Source organism: Heterobasidion irregulare (assembly GCF_000320585.1).
Source record: "Heterobasidion irregulare TC 32-1 unplaced genomic scaffold scaffold_01, whole genome shotgun sequence".
In the NCBI taxonomy this organism is placed as follows: Eukaryota; Fungi; Basidiomycota; class Agaricomycetes; order Russulales; family Bondarzewiaceae; genus Heterobasidion; species Heterobasidion irregulare.
This window is the reverse complement of record NW_009258197.1, coordinates 75,917-88,228: the sequence shown is the minus strand read 5'-3', so window position 1 is coordinate 88,228 and position 12,312 is coordinate 75,917. Positions and strand designations below refer to the sequence as shown.

The 12,312-nt window shown below is 59.0% G+C and overlaps 5 protein-coding genes across 5 annotated transcripts; 2 read left to right on the top strand and 3 right to left on the bottom strand.

Moving 5' to 3' along the window:
- Positions 1-58: 58 nt before the first annotated feature.
- On the bottom strand, positions 59-1,200 carry HETIRDRAFT_423666 (uncharacterized protein; the record flags this gene model as incomplete). The annotated part of the gene is made up of 5 exons (XM_009542161.1): positions 59-181; positions 236-473; positions 532-677; positions 738-892; positions 939-1,200. The coding sequence occupies 5 exons, from the start codon at positions 1,198-1,200 to the stop codon at positions 59-61; spliced, it is 924 nt and encodes a 307-aa protein (XP_009540456.1).
- Positions 1,201-2,354: 1,154 nt separating this feature from the next.
- Positions 2,355-5,517, bottom strand: HETIRDRAFT_377042 (uncharacterized protein). Its single transcript, XM_009542160.1, has 10 exons — positions 5,104-5,517; positions 4,020-4,507; positions 3,902-3,954; positions 3,696-3,848; positions 3,565-3,620; positions 3,374-3,490; positions 3,203-3,287; positions 3,067-3,132; positions 2,947-3,000; positions 2,355-2,876 (listed from the first exon to the last, which is right to left on the bottom strand). Exons 1-10 carry the CDS (start codon positions 5,470-5,472, stop codon positions 2,824-2,826), a joined length of 1,494 nt encoding a protein of 497 aa, XP_009540455.1. The 5' UTR covers positions 5,473-5,517; the 3' UTR covers positions 2,355-2,823.
- A 1,078-nt stretch (positions 5,518-6,595) lies between these two features.
- Positions 6,596-7,798, top strand: HETIRDRAFT_58514 (threonine protease T1; the record flags this gene model as incomplete). Its single annotated transcript, XM_009542074.1, has 7 exons — positions 6,596-6,664; positions 6,717-6,761; positions 6,812-6,837; positions 6,894-7,258; positions 7,316-7,418; positions 7,507-7,602; positions 7,733-7,798. Exons 1-7 carry the CDS (start codon positions 6,640-6,642, stop codon positions 7,796-7,798), a joined length of 726 nt encoding a protein of 241 aa, XP_009540369.1. The 5' UTR covers positions 6,596-6,639.
- Positions 7,799-8,592: 794 nt separating this feature from the next.
- On the bottom strand, positions 8,593-9,264 carry HETIRDRAFT_447205 (uncharacterized protein; the record flags this gene model as incomplete). The annotated part of the gene is made up of 4 exons (XM_009542159.1): positions 8,593-8,682; positions 8,751-8,906; positions 8,978-9,043; positions 9,100-9,264. The coding sequence occupies 4 exons, from the start codon at positions 9,262-9,264 to the stop codon at positions 8,593-8,595; spliced, it is 477 nt and encodes a 158-aa protein (XP_009540454.1).
- Positions 9,265-9,921: 657 nt separating this feature from the next.
- Positions 9,922-10,071, top strand: HETIRDRAFT_305747 (uncharacterized protein; the record flags this gene model as incomplete). The annotated part of the gene is made up of 1 exon (XM_009542158.1): positions 9,922-10,071. One exon carries the CDS (start codon positions 9,922-9,924, stop codon positions 10,069-10,071), a length of 150 nt encoding a protein of 49 aa, XP_009540453.1.
- Positions 10,072-12,312: the final 2,241 nt, after the last annotated feature.

Sequence of the window (12,312 nt, the reverse complement as noted above, 5' to 3'; positions counted from 1 at the left end):
TAGGTGATGGCGACTGATCCTGCGCAACCGAGTTCGTTAGACAGACTTGAACACCATCTCAAGTCGGACTCACTAGCTGCTTGCCGACTGTCTGCTGTATACATTTGACCATACCTCGAGTGTCCTCCAAGACCTCGTAGGCCTTTTGCGCGTCCGAAAATTGGATGACTCCGAGTTTTGTCTAAGAAATTACAAATGAATTCATGGCCCGGCAGAGGTCAGGAGCGACGCCTACGTTGAATAAAGCAAGGGCATATTGAACGCGGTTCTGGCACTCCTGAATTTCTCCGAGTAGGAGGCCTCGTTTGAGGATCTTTCGCACTGTCATCTTGGCCGTACATTCTGTGTAGACATGAACGGTATCGTCTAATGCGCTGGCGGGGAGGTCAGAATGTGCGGACGAAAACGAGGCGTTCGCGTGTATCGGCCTGCCCGAACCGGGCTGAATCGGTCCCGTGTAGGCACGATGCAGCCTGGGTCGGTCAGGCCGATATCAATGCGCTCAGCATGGGCATATCCGCGACGACTGACCTTGTGAGGAAGTTGAGTGCCTGTGCCAGGTCTTTTGGCACGTGCTCGGTCCCGCCGAGTGAATCCTTGATGCCATCGACCAGACGTCGCAATTCGTTGACGTACCCCTTCAGATCTGAGCACTTGTCACTTAGCATCCTTACTTCCTGGACGGAAAGTCAAAACCTGGTTTGTTCCAGGCATGACCACTGCATCCGAAGACGTACCCCGTGGACCTTGACGATCTGGGACAACACCGCCGCTATGATCTGGAGGTATGGCACGCCCAGAGCGAGGTCTGCGACTTCTTTCAAGATGGTCGTCCCCACTTCGATGGTCGACATGCCGGCATCCGTCGCCACCGCGCCTCTCGACCTGCCATCTGCGCTTATAAGCAGTCAATACCAAGATCGTCGCGCCGACTGCACCAGTGGGGCGTGCGAAAGGAATGGGTGGCTTGCCTTTCGGTGCGCCCTCGGATGATGGTTCGTCCGATTTGCGCTTCTGCTTGCGACCAGCCTGCCTTCTCTTCGGTAGGCGTCCCGATAGGCATTCGAAGGCCTTGGTAAGAGCTTGCAGTGGGACTGGACACTTTCTTCGTCCTGTTTTCGCAGGTTTCTTAGGACACGTCTCCCGCTTCGGCTGCGCCGAGCTGGTAGTATGGGTGCGAGGAAGCCGAGGGAGATACATCGTCTGTAGTACGCAAAAACCCCAGGGTACGTCGAGGATGCCGATCCATCCAGGATATGTCCGGTTCTTATATGACATGCAAAGTCGGTATGATTTCACGTATTGCTTGCGTAGACACACACCGGCACACGTCTGACACTGTTGATGGAGAAGCAGTCAGTGCCTTTACCCAGAGCCGAGCCTAGCACGACGACCGATAGCGAGATGAAAGCTTACAGCTCGCACCAGCTACAGCTATGTGTCCCAATTCTGCCTCAAGCGGCAACTGACGCCACTTTGAAAAGGCTGTCCAAACGGACATCGATCGTACACGCCAGGCCCAGCCGGCAGGAATCGCGGTACCAGAGACGGCGGTCTGCTATGCGCGAGCGGCTGGAGGTGGCGTTCCGTGGCGTCCCCACCCGCGAGCGTTGTGGCACCTTCATTCGACTGCTAACTCGATCGTGAGCTACACCGCCGGCTGTGGTCATAAGCTGGCACGAGGCGTGGCGTGGCGTGTCGTGGCTAAAAAAAACAAGTTGGTGCCACGAAACGCGACTGCGTTGTGTTTATCGAGTCTTCGATCTCCGTTGCAAGCCATGAGTCGGCGCGGCGTGGCACCTCCTGATGAGCATCGATTTCGAGAAAAAAAAAGAGAGGGAGGTGTGCGTGTGTATGGGGACGAGTCTAGATGGATATCGGCTTCTAAATCGAAGCACCACATGAGCCCACATGAGTAGCCTGTGGTCATTGAATACTGCTGTCGAACTTGCTACGTTGGTATGGTCCTGGGCCACATGGACCTAGGCGTGTGGTCTGTGGTCAGGTAGACGCAGCTGAGGACGGAGAGACGCCCGGACCGAACACATATGCCAAATAGGGACATACCACATTTCAAGACCAAAAGGGGCGTAGTTTCTGCCAGAACGACTCTAATTCTGTGTAATAATAGGATCAGCATCGGAGACCTGATGGTTCCTCCAACAACGTCGACAGACGTAGTACTCATCTAGTTATCAGCTATCAGTATCCAGTGCAAGCGGCGCCGAACACTCCTCACGACGAACACAGCTGTCCGGTCCCAGTCCCGCAGGACGCAGGACGCAGCACGCAATAAAAAGCAGCACGCAAACAGCATTCATTCTTCAGAGCCACACCCCCGAGAATATCTTTTTGAGAAACAGGGCATAACTTTTTGAGAAACAGGGCAACGAAAACAAAGGAGAAGAACAGGAAAAGTAAAAAAAAAAAAAAAAAGGACATAAAAAGACGATAAAACAACAAACGGCGTTGCAAGACGAGCGTGTATGTACAGCGAGCCACTGACTAATGACTATGGATTGGCGGTGGGTGGGGCGGGGTGGGGCGGGGTGGGGTGGGGCGGTAGGACATTACCCTGCCCGAGGACGGGAGGGGTCGGCTCGCACGGCGTGCGAACACAGAGGAGAGGAGAGCTACGGGAAAGAAAAAGAAAAGGAAAAAGCGGGAGCGATTGAGTATCTACTAGTGAGTGGCGGACGTGGCCCGGAGCGTTCGTAAGCGAGACGGAGAGAGAGAGAGAGAGCAGAACAGAACAGAACAGAACAGAAACGAAACGAAACGAACAGGAAAACAGGGAAACGCGCGCCGGACGCAGGGCGCGGCTCATGAGATCAGCTTCGAGTCCTTGAGGTTCGCCTTCAATATAAAGTCCCGCACTGCCGCACGCGTCAGCACCAGCAAGCGCGCGCAGGAGAGAAAACCCCGCAACGGAGACGGCCGACGCACCGTTCTGGATGATGGTCGTCGTGCGGCGCGTGTCCGTCACGGCCGTGAAGTGGACTGCGAAGAACGCGATCGTCGGTCAGTCGCGCAGACGAGAGAGAGGGGGGGGGCGCGTGGGCTCACTGAACAGCTCCCGGTCCTGGTTGGGCGAGCTCTGCTGATGCAGCGCGCCGAACTTGTTCCGCAGGTCTGCGCCGCAGCGGCGTGAGCGCGCGTTCGGGATCGGGGATGTATGGGGGAGGACACGGGCGCGACGTACATTTCGACACGGAGTCGTAGTCGTTCGGCCGCTCGCCGTACGAGAACATGTGGTGGCTCAATTGCACGCCCGCCTCCAGCTTCGTCTGCGCACCCACCCAAACAAAAGCAAAAAACATGAACATCAGCAACCTCCGAACCCACCCGCTCGACGAGAACAACAACGACTGACATGCAGCAGATCGCACTTATTCAGGAAGAGGATGATGTTCACGTGCGAGAGCAACTTGTTCGCAACGACCGAGCGCCAGAGCAGCAGCGAGTCTTCGAGCCTATTGACCCGCGGATCCTACATGGGGGCGACGACGGCCTAGCTGAGCTCAAAGCTGCACAAGGAGGGGAGGAGGAGGAGCTGCGGCGCACCTCTGCGAGCACCTGGTCAAACGCGGAGATCGGCGCGAGGAAGATGATCGCGTTCACTGTGCGTCGGCCGCCGAGCGCGGGAGGTCAACCAACGTCCGCGCGGGTGCGTGGGCTGGAGAAGCGCGGCTCACCGTCTTGGAAGTACGGCGCCCATGCTTGGCGCTGGTTGCGCGCGCCGCCGACGTCGTAGATCTTCCAGTTCATCCCGCGCGTGTGGCCTTGAGTGAGGAGGAACGCGTGCTCGACGACGCCGACGGTCTTCAGCCGCGCTTTGAGCACGTCGTCTGTCGCGGCGCTCAGCCTCCTCCTCCTCGACGCAAATCAACGCGGCACGCACCGTCTGTCGGGATATATTTCTTCGCCGTGATCCGTTCGATCTCGTCTAGGTAGCTACGCGCGAAAGCGTCAGCGACCGAGCCCCAGCCCTGCCAGGGAAAGCCCACAGAACAACTCACAAACCGCTACTCTCTTCCAGCCGTATCCGCCGATCCCGCAGACGCGCCTTGACCCACTGATCGTCCCAAAGCTCGACCATCACGCCGCTGTACTTGGACAGCACATGCACCGGATCCGCCGGATCCTCCCACCACCCGAGCAGCTCGCCGGTGCCCGGGCTCGCGCCCTTGAGCTTGCTCCCGCCGAGCCCGAGCGCCTTTTTCCAGTTGGACGTCGGGCGGACGGACATCTCGCCGCCGCGCCCGAGGCCTGCGACGGCCGCGAGCGGCGAGCGCGCGGACGGGGTCGGCGGGGCGGTGCGCGGGCTCGTGTTGACGGAGATCTCCGGGCGCGGGGCGGCGAGCGCGGGCGGGGGGACGAGAGACCAGCCCGGGGCGCTGCCGTCGTCGAGGCGCGTGGGCTCGTCCTCGTCCTCGTCGCCGAGCATGCGCATGAGGCGGGCCTCGAGGTCGACGAGGGCGGCGAGGCGGGCGGAGTAGTACGCGTGCTTCTCGGTCGCGATCTGGCGCTGCTGCGGGTCGAGGGGCGGCGGGGGCGGGAGGGCGTGGGCGTGGGCGTCGCCCGCGGAGGAGGTCGTGTGGACGGAGTCCGAGTCGAGCCCGAGGAGGGCGTCGTGCTGGTCCGAGTCGGGGGAGATGGCGTCGAGGATGCGGCGGATGGAGCGGACGAGGTTGAGGTAGATGACGGAGCGCCATGCGATGCGCTCGGCGTGGAAGGCTGCGGGGGTGTGCAGCAGCTGGAATTCTGTGGGGAACGGAACGGGTGAGTTGCGGAGGGCATGACACATGGAGCGGGGGCAGATCGTCAGAGCGGCCGGTGGAAAGTCCGCGCGGCGGCGAAAGCGCACGGGTTCGGCGTTTGGAAGGCGCACCGTTCCTGGCGCACGCTGGACAGCGCGGAATAGAAAGAGGAAGCCGAGAATCAGGTGCCGCTCCTTTCCCAGCAGGAGCACCCGGGGAGCGCGAATCTTACGACGAGGGCCGCTGAAGTTGCCCCCTATAGGACGCGCAGCAGGGCGACGGTACGCGACGACGGTCGGGGAAGAAAAAAATGGTTCCGAGCTCGCCGTCCGGGTGCAACGACTGCGGGCTGGACGTTCCCCGAGGCGGCCACGACGCGCGGGCACACGGGCGACGGAAAGAAAAGAAAAAGGGGGGAGCAAAATGAAAGTGGTGGAGGGGGGGAGTGCTCACGCTTGAGGGTCGTGCTCTTGCCGCTCTCGCTCTGGCCCAGGAGGAGGACCTTGACGTCAGGCTTGTTCTTCTTGAGCTCTGCCCTGTCGAGCCTGATCTGCTCGTCGATGGAGTCGCTGATCTTCTTCGCGTCGTGTTCGGCGATGAGGCGGCGCTCGCGCTCTGCGGGGGTCTCGTCGACAGGCGGGCGGAGGGCGGCGGCGATGGGGTCGGAGAGAGAGCGGCGGCGGGCGCTGGGCGGGGTATGGGCGGAAGGCATGGTGTGTGCGCGGAGGTGTGAAGAGGAAGGAGAGGAGGAGGAGGAGGAGGAGGGGGGGGGGGAGGGGTTGTGAGGAGAGAGAGAGGGGCAGTCGCGGTGACGGGGTGTGAGAACGGGGGAGAGAAGCGGGGGACCGGCGCCTGAACGCCATCAGAGCTGGCTGCACCGGCGGGCGAAGCGCACACCGCGTCCACGCGCGCACCCAGCCCTGGCCAGTCGCCGCAGCCGCGCTTCATTGTACCAGGGGCACCGACCACGCACCCGCGCTACATTGCACCAGAGGCAGCCGATCGCTGGACGCCACTCGCCCGATCACTCTCGTCCTCCAGCCGTCCGTCAGCACCCTTTGCCCCAGCTCACGGCACCGCTTCGTAAGTGGCGCCTCGCCCGCCGCGTGTCCAGCGCACCGCCCACCAATCCACGAACGGTGCATCTCGACATCGTCCCCAATCCGACCGCCATCAGTCGCCGGATCCCCCGACACCCGCCTGACAGAACTTGTCCGAACAGAGCTCGCGCTGTCCGTCCGCCCTTCCGTTGCCATCTCGCCTTTCTCGACTTCCAAGAATACACCCTGCATACCCGAAAGCACGACAGCCAGGTGCGCCGGAACCTCGCCCTCGCGGTTCCATCTGATAGGAAAACATGCCGAACGGCTTCGCGCGAAGCACGTACTGTACGTACAAGAGCGATCCTCGACGTCCCCCCGTCTACCCCCGCCAGCGCTCTGATCGAACCCGCTCCATCGTGGGTACGGATCGCGCCCCTCCGATGATTCAATTCATCCCCTGGCACCCTTCCAAACTGTGCTATATTTCCGTACTGCGGGCAATTCCTCGGACTCCCATGCCTTCCCCAGCTTGTATTTACTTCAATCACGCCCCTGCTTCTTCCCAGAACCAGCGGCAGTTTGCATGAACGCCGTGGTTCGCGATAGACGACTGCCGGCGCATTTCGTTTGAATGCGCAGGGAGACTGCTGAGAATCCTGAGTGAACGAAAACGGGGGCCTGATCTCCAGTCGCACCCGTAAAAGTAAGGCTTGCAAAGAGGGTATGTTTTTCCCACGGCCCGAGGACGCGACGCGCGTCCTGATCACGAGGTCTGCTTTATTGCACCGCACACGCATCCCCTCCGCCCCTCCATCCCCTCCTCCCTCCCCCTCAATATGTTCTTGACACGCTCAGAATACGGTGAGAGCATGTCCTTCCTGCGCCGCGAGCTGACCTGAACGCGGGTGTTCAGACCGCGGCGTCAACACTTTCTCCCCAGAAGGTCGTCTGTTCCAAGGTATGTCATAGCCCGCATCTCGAGTCTCCATACTCACCCGGCCCACCCAGTCGAGTACGCCATCGAGGCCATCAAAGTCCGTCCGTACGATCGATCCCTCCCGCCCGCTCCTCACCCGTCCCCCCAATCTAGCTCGGCTCCACGACCGTCGGCGTCAGCACGCCCTTCGGCGTCGTCCTCGGCGTCGAGAAGCGCGTGCAGTCGCCGCTCCTCGAGTCCTCCACGATCGAGAAGATCATGGAGATCGACACCCACCTCGGCTGCGCGATGTCCGGCCTCACCGCGGACGCGCGCACGATGGTCGACCACGCGCGCGTCACCGCGCAGAACCACGCCTTCACGTACGACGAGCGCATCAAGGTCGAGAGCGCCACTCAGGCGGTGTGCGACCTCGCGCTGCGCTTCGGCGAGAGCGTGCACGACGAGGACGCGATGATGAGTCGCCCGTTCGGCGTCGCGCTGCTCATCGCGGGCGTCGACGAGCTCGGGCCGCAGCTGTGAGTGTCGCGCGTGCGGAGGCGTGATGGATGGATGGGGCTCACGCTGGCGCGCAGGTTCCACACGGATCCGTCGGGGACGTTCGTCCAGTACTCCGCCAAGGCGATCGGATCCGGCTCAGAGGCCGCACAGAGCGAGCTCCAGGATAAATGGCACAAGGTGACGCGAGAGGCCCACATTCTCCCTGGCATCCCGTCTGACGACCGCCCGCCCGCGCGCCCGCGCGCGCGTGCCCTTCCTTTGCCAGAACATGACCCTCGAGGAAGCGCGCGTCCTGACGCTCCGCGTCCTAAAACAGGTGATGGAAGAGAAGCTGGATCACCACAACGTGCAGCTGGCCCAGGTGCGCCGTCCCGCCCCGTTCCATTCCATTCCATTACGCACCCGCCCTGCCTTGTTCCCCTTCCGTCCTCCTTCCTCTTCCAGCCCGCCCTCTATCCGCAGCGAGCTCATCGCGCCCTTCTCGATTCTAGGTCACGCAAGAGGGCTTCGAGATACTGGACGAGGCCAAGCTGAAGGTGGTCATCGACGCGATGTGACGATATCCGTAGAATCCAGAATTGTACACTGTAACGCATGCTCTACATTCGATGTGTGTTTTTTTTTTTGGTCCTCCCTGGACCTCATCGGGCCCGCTCTGAGCAACGACATCGCCCCAAGCGCCGTGCGCTCCCGTCACGCATCTCATTTCCCACCGCCCCCTCAGTCATAGCCATTTCTCCCACCGCGCCTTCGGAGTGAGACTGATTTGGGTGCACGTTGTACTTACGTAAGGCTGGCCGAAATAACGAACCTCCCTCGCGGAGGGGGGGCGATGAGGCGAGATGCTGCGCGCTGCGCGTGTTGTTCAGCCAGCCGCCCGCTCAACACAACAAGCAAGCGGCCCTTCTACGCGTATCCTGTGCGACGAGATCAAGCAGGTTGTACATTGGCAAAGCTACGGTTGCTACGAGAGAACGCGGACACGGGCGAAGAAACAAAAAAACAACGGTGGTGCGGGGCGTGAACAAAAGAACGGTGGGGGTGGGGGTGGGTGGTATGTGCGTGGCGCGGCGAGCGAGCGACGGGGCTGTGTTTTTTTTTTTTTTTCTTGGCGGGGCGGGTTGGGTGGGATGAAAATACGGAAAACAAAAGCGAGACAATTGCGAGACAAAAACGGGGCGGGCAACGCCGGTGTTTTTCTTTTTTTTTGTGTGTGGAGGGAGAGAGCGTGCGTGTGCGTGTGTGCGTGAGCGTGTGCGCGTGCGTGTGCGTGAGCGAGCGAGCGGGGATGGGTTAAATACGGGAGTGTGGAGGGGGCGAGGGTGCTGCAGCTCTGCGGCGCTCTGCCGCCTCACGCGTCCAGGTCGAAGTTGGAGCCGCGGTCGACCTTCTTGACGCGGTGCAGCCCGCGGCACTTGAGCGAGACGGCGTGGATGAGGTTCTGTGTGCGCGAGCGAGGCGCGCGCGTCAGTAGGTGGCTGGGGGGCGGGGGCTTCGAGCTGGGCTCACCACGACGCGAGCGCATATGGTCTTCATCTTTTTGGAGCGGGCGCCTGCGGTGGCGGGGATCATGGGCGCGGTGGCGTTCTCGTCCGTCGTCGTGGCGGTCGTCGGTTCTTCGTAGTGCGCGATGTCGAGCGCTGCCGAGTCGTCGAAGAGGGCGGGCTGGCGAGCGACGCAGGGCGGAGCGGGTCAGCCCCATCGGCGATCCCGGAGCGAGCAAGGAGACGTCTTACCGCCAGAGCGAAGCTGGAGCGTGGCTGGGGGCAGGGGGACGCGGCGTCGCGATAATCGACGGTTTTCTGGCGCGTGGCGCTTTGAGCATGCGTCGGAGGGGAGGCTGCGCAGCAGGACGCACCATCAGGTAATCTTCATCTAACTGGGGAGGATAGCGTGGACGGTGTGGCGTCGAGCGAGGGTGGCGCCTCCGGCGGGGGTGACGTCTAGGCTGCACCCAAGGATAGACTTGGGCTTGGGTCAAGACGGACGCGATTGAGGGATGGTGCGGCTCGATGCGGCGCATTGTAAGACAAAAAACGAGTGAGGAGCGAGGAGAAAGAGAGACGGTCAAGATAAGGAGAGAGGGTATGAGAACAAGGAAGGGGGGAGAAGTGGGATAGAATCGCAAGAAGGCTCCGAGGCTTAAAAGAATGCGAACTCGGCACGGAAATGGACATGGGAAGAGGCGAGTCCGTCTGGGTCCCTGTGTTTGCCATGCCGTGAGGAGGGGATCAGAGGATAGGCTTCATTTGGACAAGCGACGGCTGGCGTAAGAGTGACGGGGCGCCAATGGTCGTTGCCGTTCGCCGCCGATGGAAGGCACCCCCTCGCGATATATCGACCAGAGCAGCTCAAGATAACCCTCTGCCTATCCAAGGTCGTGTATTCTGTGGACGGTGAGCGGTTTGAAGCTGTATTTCTGAAAGCTGATTGGAGGCCCGGGCTGCGGTAAAAATCGGCGAGTCAAACATCGATAATCCTCATCACAAGAGATATGTGAGGATGGCAACGGGATGTATATAGACAGCCTCGTGGCTCTGAGAGGGATGTGATTACTGGTCACGAAAAAACGCCAGACGAGCGAAACAGGACTGTTGGGGTAAAAGATCGGTGAGTTGCCCCCTTCCATATCGATCATCACATTTTCAATAGCTCATCTCAAGTACGGAGCAAGACATATATGTCTAGGATCATCCATCATGCATCTGCCTGCAATGCTGCCGGTGAAGACGCCTCCATCTTTCCGCCCAAGCCTGTCGATTCATCGTTTCACCCGCCCCAGAAAAACACGGCTTGCTCATATATGAGTCAAAGCCTCTATAGATCGTGATTCTTTCGATACAAGAATCCCACTATTTTTTGGACGATGTCCATCCAATGCATTTGCCCCCCACTATGGTGGACCGTGACCGTGACCGTGACCTGTACGCATGTCACAGGCAATACAGTAGGCTTTTGTTTTAACGATCTGTCTCTTGTATGATGACGAGGCAGATATACAAGAAGCATGCCACAAGGATGTATGCTTATAGACGGCGTCCGAACAATAATTTCGGATCATTGGACACAGAACGCTCAATAGCAATGATATTGAACGCGGGATACCACACCCAAGTGATGAAGAGCGCGACTATGCACGTCAGAACGAACACGCCATGCCCAGCGGTGAGTCCTTTGTGTAGGCAGCCAGACGAAAACGAGGAGCAAGGCAAGAAAGAATGCCTATCTGACTACAAGATGACATGCCCGACCACAGTGTCTGACGCAACGAGCAGGCATGACAACGCCGAGTCTGCAAGACAGAGACCGATAACGTGAATCGAATAATGATAGGCGTACCGTGTTTTCCAATGGCTTGCATTTGATGCTGGCAAAAAATACACCGAGTCAAACAATGGGAACCTGGAAACTCTTCAAGACCACGTCGAGCAGATGCTCGAGAAATAAACCCAGGACATCTATGGCGGTTAAGGCCCTGAGCTGGTGAGGACATAGTCTGGGTGCTGGATCTCGTCCATCAACGATCGAGAGATATCCAGCCTGCCCGGCCGATATCCCCACTTGGTCAGGATTTTATCGAGGTAAGCATGCCAGATATATTCAGCGGAAACGAGTTGTAAAGGACAGTCGCAGACAAGAGGAGGTGGAGGCGGAGATTGTGATCGTCAAAGACGCGGTTGCGACCGTGACGGAGTTTCGACTCGCGCCTGAGCCAGGCCAAGCCACAGTTGAAACTTGTTCTGCAATCGCGTTTGTCGGCCCGGGCCTCATGGAAATTTGCTGTCCATCTTCCCTCGTCGCCAACCATTGTGACGCTAGCCTCCCCCTACCTCCCCCCGGCGCTGTTTTTCAGATTATCGATATTTCTCGCGTCTTGATTTTGAACGCCGTCTTTTCATGCAGCTATCGCCGTCACCGTCACCCGCTTTCGATACTCAAACAGTTCAATTCGTCACACGCGAGTCAGACCATCGCCTTTATCTCTCGGTACACCTACGACTCACTCGCTATATTAAATCTGTTTGGAAAATATTTTTCTGGGTTTCCGGATGGACATGCTGGTCCTATCGCTGAGTGCTTCACCTCACCCATCAATATCACTACCCTCTGGCCGCCGCAAGCCGTTGATACTACCCATCCTTGCGTCTAACGCCCAGTGTCTCAGCGGATCTATTTCAAGGCCTTTCCTCAGCTCGAACCGTACTTTCACTCATATACCAAGTGGCGCCTTCGCGGTGAACCGTCTCTGATAGCATATTTCTTCTAGGGCGTTCTCCAGAGTACTGCTCAGGGGGGGTGACTAGAGACCCACAATAGGCTACGAGATCAGTGCTCAGTTCCCCTTCCATCTTACCCACATATCGCGCTGCTCATTGTTCACCTCATGTCAATCTCCCCAATATGTCCTCGAAGCCAGGTATTGGCACAAGATCGCAAGCTCCCTACCTCAGGCACTTGTCGTGCTTTGCCTCGCCATGCGATCGAAAAGAATATTGTTCCGACTTGTTGCGACATCTCAAGGACGGCAGGGATGCCAACAAGCCGTTACGCCACAAAAGGAGGGAGACGCCGTTAGACAAGGTCGTAGGTCGAGTTATATCCCCGTACTATCAGCTTGGGTATTCTCGTGTGCTGGACTCTTTCATTCAGGATCGTTAAGGTTTTCCACTTGCCTTGTCGCCGGATGCCACCGTACTATGATCCCTCAAGCGTCTGTGACGTGGCACCAATATACGCGCTGCTCTTCACATCCGTTACTCAACGACCACCAGATTGCGTTGTGGACCTACTAGTTTCCTTTCATCTCAAAGTCTTGTACCGATAGCCTACGACCTGCGTCGATGACGCTTCTCGGCAGGTTCTTGCTCATCTCCACCCCATCCGCCCAAACCTACGTTGATAATGCGAAATCACGGCGAGGGTTATCTATGGTCCCCGAACTCGCGTCTGCCATCCATGATGGTCCAAAGACAGAGCAAGTGACCAACCTTATCAAGTGCGAACATGTTTCAAGTTCCGCTTTGATGCCATCACTTCGCGCGCTTGAAAACGTCGTAATGGTCAGTTCGCT

Excerpts from the sequence above, each read along its gene's own strand:
- HETIRDRAFT_377042 (XM_009542160.1), bottom strand. The coding sequence starts at position 5,472 with ATGCCTTCCGCCCATACCCCGCCCAGCGCCCGCCGCCGCTCTCTCTCC. Across the intron at positions 4,508-5,103 it reads CGGGGAACGTCCAGCCCGCA|CACGCGTACTACTCCGCCCG; the intron begins GTCGTTGCACCC and ends GCGACCGAGAAG. Across the intron at positions 3,001-3,066 it reads CCAGGACCGGGAGCTGTTCA|TCCACTTCACGGCCGTGACG; the intron begins GTGAGCCCACGC and ends CGTTCTTCGCAG.